Source organism: Clarias gariepinus, chromosome 12 (assembly GCF_024256425.1).
Source record: "Clarias gariepinus isolate MV-2021 ecotype Netherlands chromosome 12, CGAR_prim_01v2, whole genome shotgun sequence".
In the NCBI taxonomy this organism is placed as follows: Eukaryota; Metazoa; Chordata; class Actinopteri; order Siluriformes; family Clariidae; genus Clarias; species Clarias gariepinus.
Window position 1 is genome coordinate 15,341,054 of NC_071111.1, and position 9,330 is coordinate 15,350,383.

Below are 9,330 nucleotides of genomic sequence, written 5' to 3' on the forward strand. Positions count from 1 at the left end.
AGACAATCATCCAAGAAAACCAAGTGCAGAATTAACTCTTACTGTACACATGGGGGCTTACGAATAAATGGTAGGTGTTTATTCGTTATTTGGAAATTATTATACTGTACAAAAAAAAGTTTCTTGGTTTTGCAAATTTTCTCACTTTTTTTTTTTTTTGTTGTTGTAACTTACTGCTTCTTAAAATTCCAGGGTGGGGGTGAGAGGGGGGGGGGGGGTGTCATGCTTTGCATAAACATGCATGAAATGTATTCTCCATGCATGTCAAACCCACATTTTAAATAGTTTCTCTGGCTGCTGCCTTGTGGATATTGCTGCATATTTCTGATATCTGAGGCAGAGCTGATCCATTAAACCTGAGAGAAGGCCAGTGTGCTACAGTACTGTAACGCAGCATTGCCTCTCCGGTGGGATGCGGTCTGGGGCGCAGCCACGACACTTTCGGCCCTCTAACTCTATTCTCTTCCACCCAGATGAGAGCATATGAGGGAAGGTTAAGGAATCAAGTTGCCCGTACTGGTTTTCAGTTGTCCCTCAGGCTGTATATTGCATTTCACCTCTCTGTTTTTTTTCCCCCAGCTGCCACAGATTGCAGGCTTTCGCTTCAAAAACCCGGGACTGACGCTACAGCGCTTAACGCAGACGGACAGAAGAGAGGAATTAACGCGAAAACACATGACAGACTGGAAAACCATCTGCGCGCGGACATTCACTCTGTATGGAACTCAAAGCTGTTTAACGGAAGAAATTCAAGAAAGTAGTGTTTAAACTGTCTGTGTGTGTGTGTGTGTGTGTGTGTGTGTGTTCAAGCGCGAATGAATACAGTGTTCGAAAAAAAAAACTCCGAAAGTTAACAGAAACCAGACTAAATCACACATACCGTAATAAAGGTAACCATAGCATCGGTGGGGGAATATTCAGCAGTCCCGACATTAAGGTGACGAGTTTATAAAGGATCCTTTTTGGAAACTTCCCAATTTTTTTCCAAGCGCACTGCGTCGTGCTGCTCCAACAAACTCTTCCTGACACGCAGTGTGTGCTCAGTGGTATTCCCTTCTCACTGCCTCACTCTATCTCTCACTCACTCACTCACTCACTCTGTCTGTCTCGATCTCTTTCTTCCTTTCCCTGCCACCTCTCTCTCTCTCTCTCTCTCTCTCTCTCACTCACTCCTTTAAGCACAAATACTGTACACTAGCTGCCAAAGTTTTTGTGTGCAAATAATTGAACAATCATGTTTTTTCCCCACTATAATCAGACACTCATAGCACAATGCACACTGTAATTTTGTTTGTATTTTTAATCATATACTGTATACAGTATATACACTTTTGTTAGAACACTATTTAGTATCAACCCATGATTCATTACTCATTCATCTTTATTAAATGTTTCATCATGATCAGGGATGTGGTTGATCCAGAGCCTATCATAGGATCCTGGGAACACTGAGTGTCAGGAAGGAATACAATTAAAGGTAGCCAATCCAAACTTTTTTTTTTTCTTTTTTTTTTTCTGCCAACAGGGAGAAGATATAAAACTTCACAAAGCACAGGATCAAGCCAGGGAGCAGCAAGATACAGGACCTCGTTTGTTAAACAAGTGCATTTGTCTTTATTAAAGAGATTTACGAAGCCCATGAGATTCTAGGAGTGGTGAGTCCTTAAATACAAAGTGTTTGATGTAATACATTTTTATTTCCATCTGTCTAAAACATTGCATACTGTTTATACAGTATATACACATAACATATATGATGTACTGTAGTACTGTTTTTTACAGTTTTAATTGTTTAAATCTTCCCTTTTTCAATGACCACTTTAAAGCGCTTTATAATAATCACACTTGAGTAAATAGTCTACAGTAATTTGAATTGACATCTTGCATTTAAAAAAAAAGAAACAAAACTTCAAGACAGACAGCATGACTTTGGTGAAAAAAAAAATTAAATAGTGAAATATTTAAGCTAATGGAGCTGGTTTGATTATGAGGCATACGATGCTGGTTTTATTTGTCATTCAGGGTTTAATACTTGGTGTTATTAAGTTATAAACAATAATATAGCAGCAAACATTTGTAGAAAACTGAACATGGCAGTTTCCATGTCTTTCCTTTAATAGGACACATTCTTCTAATTTTAGAGGTGTCCTGCAGTCAAATTAAACTTTGATCAATTGGCATCATCCTTCCGGGAAAACCTAATTTTTTGCTGTTCTCTTTATATATCCACCAGTGTTTTCACTTGGCAAGTCTGCCAAAATCAGCACCATTCATATTACTAAGAGGGACAGAATGACGTTTTCAGGAATGGGAAGTTCGATGTTTATGGACTTTAGTTTAAAGTTAGGACTGGCTGGAAACACCAATTTTTTTATTTTTAACTTTTTTTTCTTTTTTTTTTCATCCAGAATTGAAAAGGTAGACTGAAAAGTGTCATATCTAAACACACCCTGTGGACTAAATATTTTTGCAGATTACACATTGAAGAAATGAAAAGTAAAAGTGGGTTGGTGTATCACTTTTTTTTTAACTTATAACTATTATTAAAATAAACTTAAAGAGGTGCTGTTAAGGCTATGCTTGTTTTTCCAAGTCATAGATATTCCTGCTGAAAGAAGAACAGGTTTAGTTTCCGAAACTAAGAACAGACCAGCAGACCTGAATCCCACTTGTCTCAACATTCAGTGAGCTTTTAATCACTGTAGCTGCTATGTTAATTGCTATTGTGTGAACTTTTTATGTTATTGAATATGATATTTTCTTTGGATGTGTTATATAATTTGAGTAAAGTATTTAAAAACGAATTATAAGAAAGAGACATAAAATACTGAAAGTACTAAATCCTTTCTGTATGAGGATAAATTTTTCATACAGAAATTTTGACCAATACATTTTGATTTTGAAAGAATAAAAGAAATGAAACTACAAACCTGTCAATGACACACAAAAAGGTTGTGATATGGGTGAATAAATGCCCAAAACGTAATCATATAGCATATGCATTGAATATTGACCAACAATAATCATTCCAATCATAATAGTTTAACTAATGCCTTTAAAAGACATAAACATAATAGTTACATACTGTAACAGTAAATTTAATGGTTTCAATTTGGCATCAGTATTCATTGAATGAGACAGAGAGGATGTGGTCAGACCACTTGAAAGGCTGGTGTTTAACTAGCAAATAATAATAGACCACTATTGAAACTGAGTTGCTGCAGCTGTGGTTAAATAGTCACACATATATCAACATTAATCCTGTTGCAACGCTAATATTCAGATTGAATATGTTTGTATTGAGGAACCCTTGTCGAAGCAATTCTGGCTATCTTGCAAAACTTTGTAGGGAGAGTTTTTAGACCACCATGTTAAAAGTTAAATGGCCAGGTCTGCTTTACGGTGGAATGAAACCTGTCTGGTAGTGTTTTTACAAGCTTCTCATACTTCCTTTGCATCTGTGGGAGGTTCCATGTCTGTTTACCTTTGCACTTTAAAGCCTTGATCTTTAATTGAAAGCTCACAGTATCTGTCTTCTTTCTTCAACCATTATGTATGTACTTAAATTATTGTTAAAGAGGAATGTTGGACACACCTATATGACAAGGCCAAGCTGGTAGACATTCAGGATTATGAGCAATTATGCATCAGCAACACCAGAAAAAGGACATAATTCCAACATAGTACAAACTTGTCTAAGAGCTAAAACTTCTAATCTGTGATGGCAAATGTCATGTAGAAAGAAGCATCAAAAGACGCAAAAGAAGAAGGGAGAGAGTTGTTCGAAATAATAATTTGTGCAATGCAAAAAAAATTTCTTTAATCATGTGGTCCAAGCGTGGCAAACTGCTTGCTGTTGGTAAACAGTATACACCATAATGTATGTACTATTAGATAATACATATACACATATAAGAGAGTTTACACAGGCCGAGATAATGCTATTCATAGGCTGGGAATGCCCCTCCCATGGCTGATCAACAGCTGAACTGGAGATTAATAATAATAATAATAATAATAATAATAATAATAAAACAACTTAATTATCATTATAATTACCATGTTGCAGTTTCACGACTTTAGGTATTCTAATGCCATGCCACAAGAAAAAGTGAAACCTTTGATATATTATAGACTAATGTCTTGTCTTTGGCGATATTACACCTCATCACACACATCGTTTCCAAGACAAAATTTTTATCCTGCAGTGAACAGCAGTTACCAGTTTGTATACATATTTATTACAAAAAGGCTTTATTTCCCAACTATGCATTACAGCACAGTGAAAAAATTAATATTTTTCGCATATCCCAACTTGTTAGCAAGTTAGTGTGGAGGGTCATGTGGAGTGTGACCCTCACAAGCCCCCCATACCACCCCCCCCCCAAACACAACCCCCACCCCGTTGACCTTATCAACATTTAAGAAAAAAAAATAATGCAGAGATAATGCTACACTTGCTATGCAACCCTCAAGTGATCCTTGTACCTATACAAGACATACACGTGTACAGTATGTGGGAAGCTGTTGCATTCGGCATGTCCTGTTATGTCTGCCTCGCCCTGTTCTACAATAGGGATTTCTAAACTCTATTATAACCTTATGGGACCATGTATGTACATACCATCGTCTAATTCCAAAATTAAACTGCTATAGAACCCTCATCGACTACAAAAGTGAAACTGGTATAGGAGGAGGCTGATGCAGCGTAAACACACAAGTTTTTGTTTGTTTGTTTTATGTTACTTCAATTATTTTAGTAATTAGTAATTAATTAGATTTTGTGAGCACCAAACCTTAAACTTTTTTCCTTGTTCTAATTTCCAGCTCATTCCCCAAAAAAATGAAAGAAGAAATTAGCTATGAGTTTTAATATTAACACTCAATTAGTGGCATTTTCCAAATTGTATTCAATCCACACTTATCTAATCAAAGCAATTTTGCCAAATCACTTTGACACAAATAAATCATGCATACATAAATATGTGACTTAGTAGTTAGCACTGTTGCTTTACACCTCCAGGGTCGGGGTTCGATTCCCTCCTTAGGTCTGTGTGCATGAAGTTTGCTTGTTCTCACAGGTACAGGCACAGGTACAGGAGTGAAAGTTGGTGAGCTAACCATGGCAAAACTGCTCCTGTTCAAATCTCAGATGTGTTGAGCCTCACTATAAATGGAAGTAAGGGCCCAGATGGTTGAAGGTAGTTGAGGTAGAAGAACTTTACAAAGAAGCTTGAATGGCTTCCTGCATCTTCTAAACAGTCTCAAGTTTTCCTATTAGGGATGATGTTAGTGAGGGCATCACTAAAGTAATACCTTAGATGAACCAAGTATATACATTTTTTATAATAATATATATACATTTACAAAATATCAAGAAAACAGTTTGGGCATTAATTAGAACATATGGCATGACTAAATATTCATAGTGACCTGATGTTAAGATGGAGGGCATTTTTTTTTTTAATAATTAGGAATCATTGGGACATGTGAGGCCAGCTGGAGTGAGCTTGACATTATAGGGTTTAGATGTAATTCAAGTATAGTTGAAGCATAATTAAAGAGTTAACATATACAAGTTTGTGTGTGTTGTGTGTGTGTTCCTCCTCTTCCCAGTAGCCTGCCATCTAGTGCTTTGACAGTTGAGGAGCCTGTGGGAAGGACCAGGCAAATATTCACCACCTTAGTCATTGGTATATCCATGAACTGCTTCAGACTGAAAAAGTGCTGGAAAGTAACTTGAACGTGAGCACCACAATATGTTTTATTAAAGGATATAATTCATATAGGGATTTACTACAGTATGTGCCAGTATGCATTTGGCTTAGTGTTTCTTATTTTTTCAATACAAACATAGTTCAAATTGACAGCAGCATTTGTTTTTATTATCAGAAAGACTAATTGTAATGATTTTCATGGGTTCAGTGTCATTTATGTTGGCACTAGCCTTGGTTAAGGTGTACTGCTTGGATGGTGTCCTCAGATGGCTCGTTGTGGGCCAGAGCCTACCTAGGAATCTGGCATGAGCTGCCAAGCCATCGACACTGCATTGTGCCATGAAAATTGCACTGCATGCAAAAAAATTAAATGGACTTAAACAAAATCCAGAAAACAAATTTAAAACAGATAGTCAAAGATACTGTAAATATAGACATACTGGTAAAAATTTAAATAGAAATTTGGACCAAAGGACAATCCAAGGCAGGCAAACTAAGGCCAAACTTAGCAATCTGTCAGGAAATGAAATGCTCAAAACACTCAGTAGAACTAGCAAACAGCAAGGCTTTGCATTATGCGCATTGTTTATTTGCTTGTTATTCCAAACATGGAAATTAAAACGACCAACAGGAAAAAGTTTAAAAGTTCAGGGTAAGATGGCTTCTCCTGGTGAAGTATCTGTGGAGGGTATGACAGATTTACATTTACGGCATTTGGCAGACGCCCTTATCCAGAGGGACTTACATTTTTTTAATCTCATTATAGATCTGAGCAGTTGAGGCTTAAGGGCATTGCTAATGCACCCCAGAGGGGCAACTTGGTGGTGGTGAGGTTTGAAGCTGGGACCTTCTGAAACATAGTCTAATACCTTAACCATTGAGTTACCCCTGATTTGTCAGTGTGCTACAGTATATAGATTAACCTAATGAATAGGAGTAAATGATTGTCATAAATACTAATAACAGGATTTCAAGTATACCTCAAAAACAAAACCATTTATAATCCAGTAGAAAATGTGGAATTGATACAAACCTAGTTTTGCACCTGGAAAACAGACTGGACTCAATAAATAACCTGGAAATACTGTTGGAGAAAATGTTCAGGTTGTTCATTGTACTGTTATACTGTTTGATCTCTGGTCAAGAAAATCTGATCGGTCACACGTCTGGACACACAGGAAGTTAGGGGTAAAAACAAAATTCATGACAAATGATAGTTTATAGTCAATTATTAGTCATGCTGTGCTTTGTATTATCATGAAACACCTATAGGCAACAATTTTAGTTCACTAGAGCACACCCCTGGGATTCTTTTCTGACAGCCTCCATTTCAGATGATATAATGACTATTGACCTCATCATTGCCCTCTGTAGGTGGTGATTACAAGACAAATGGAGTTTTAAAAAAATAGATTGTTTGCAATTAGTTATTATGTCGGTAATGACATGCAAGGGCAGAAAGTGAAAAGCAGAATGGAAAAGTTGCTGTTGAGACCATCCTCCCATGAACTCCATCTGATTGGGTGTAGTGCATTACTTCTTCCTGCCCTTGGCCTCATGCTGTAGTGTGATTACCCAGTCGAGCTGCCGTTGCTACTGAAGATTTGTTTGCCTGATTTAACACTTAGTGATTTTGCTTATAGCTTTTGATCACCGCTATCACCAATGCACGCCCACTTATACGATGAAAAATACAGTTTTTGATTAGTGGTTAGTTAGCATTGCTACCTTGGTAAAATTTTGGAATTCCCCTTCCCACACTTCCATCCCTCTGACTCCACAATTACCTCTGAAACTCGATAAAAGATACTTTTGTTGACTTAGTTTAATCAATTTAAGGAACCATAAACTCGTAGATACAATATGCATTTTGAGAGCCTGTAATAGTGCTTCCCTGTAATCTCTCCCTAACCTTTATCTTCAGTTTGCATCCTGCAGTGTAGCAGATGTGTGTAAAAACTTATTGAAGTCATTTGAATGTTTAGTATAGGTTTAGTAGTTTTACACCTCTTTTATACACCTCTTTGTACCTTGTTTTGTCACATTGCTACCAGTTCAGGTCAATAAGAACTTTTGCGTATTTGACATCAACAGTGTTAGCTTACTGCATTTATACCCCTGAGTTTCGGCCTAATTGGGTAGTATTGCTAACCCTCTAAGTTAATTTTCAAGCTTTGTGTTGTACAGTGGGTATAGAAAAGAATCACCCTACAAAACCTTATAATCACATTTTGTTGCTTTGCACCCAGAAATGAAGACAGACTCAGTTTTTGTTTTATCTAGCTGTAGCCAAGTGAAAGATATGATACCATGTCAGAATGTTAAAAAAAAAATTGAAACACTGATTTGGAATAGTAACCTCCTAAAAAAAACTCAAAAATGTAATCACATGTAATGGCACACAAAGCCATTTGACTTTCAACTGTAATCAGCTGTGGTCATTTTGATTAGTCCAGCATGTGGAGGCATTTCAGTCGCTGTTAGAGCAACTGAAGCAAACAATCAATTACAGGTGGCAAGGCACTGTTAAAAGATCTCTGGAATTAAGTTGTACACAGATGATGGAAACAAAAAAAATCAAAGGCTTTATTACTACCTAGAAGCACAGTGAAGTCTTTTGTTTAGAAATGGAAAGTATTTGGTAGAACACAAACCCTCCTGGACCAGAACGTCGCTCCAAACTGGATGAAAGAACCCGGGGGAAACTGGTCAGAGAGGCTACCAAGAGGCCCACAGCAACTCTGAAGCAGTTGCAGAACTTTATGAAAAAGAGTGGTTATTGTGTGAGATTGCATGGTTATTATGTGACAACAATATTACAAATCTTCCACAAATGTGGCATGTATGGGAGGGTTGCAATAAAAAAGCCACTCTGTCAGAAAGTTGTAAATAGGAAGAATGTTTACGTTCCAACTTTGAACATCTGTGGAATGATGTAAAGACTACAGTCCAGAAACGCTTACCATTAAATTAAACTCAGATTGAGCAGTTTTGCAAAGGGGGGGCAAAGTTTACATGTGCAAAGCTTTGTGTGCCATTAAGAAGGTCATTAGATTTACCTGTATGAGTTTACTTTAGAGTTATTGTTAGAAGGGGTTGATCCTTTTCCATATCAGTGATTCTGTTTTTTTTTTTGTTTTGTTTTTTGTGATATATCCTTTACTTGGATGTTAAATTGTAAACACAGCTGGATAAAATCTGTCTTCATTTCAGGTTGTAAAGCAACAAAATGTGATTATTTTAAAGGGGGTAATTATTTTTTATACCTACTGTTGGGCTCACTGCTTAATGCATCTTGAATAGTTTAATTCCTTCCACTGTTTGCCCTCCTGTTAAAGCTATTCAAGGTCTTTGCTCCTTCATATGTTACTACACATAGAACTTTGTACCCTCCATATTTTGATATTCATCCCAAATGTAGCCAATGTCACTGCATCCCCGATGCAATCTGTGCATATACAAGTTCACCCAGGTATGTTTTGTACAGAGACTGGCAAAAGTTACATTGTAATCTTGTTCTTGACATGGAGTGAAAGGGATTAGGCTACACCCATATGGGCTGAAAGTAGAGAGATACTGACCTATGTTTTTCAGCTACTTCAAAGCAGTATTT

At 36.9% G+C, this 9,330-nt stretch overlaps 1 protein-coding gene across 1 annotated transcript in view; it reads right to left on the reverse strand.

Moving 5' to 3' along the window:
• ntf3 (neurotrophin 3) overlaps positions 1-1,280 on the reverse strand; it is a 28,701-nt gene extending 27,421 nt beyond the window's left edge. Inside the window, exon 1 of the mRNA XM_053508519.1 lies at positions 881-1,280. Coding sequence (XP_053364494.1) covers positions 881-898 — 18 coding nt within the window. The 5' untranslated portion in view covers positions 899-1,280. The remainder of the gene's footprint in view (positions 1-880) is intronic.
• Positions 1,281-9,330: the final 8,050 nt, after the last annotated feature.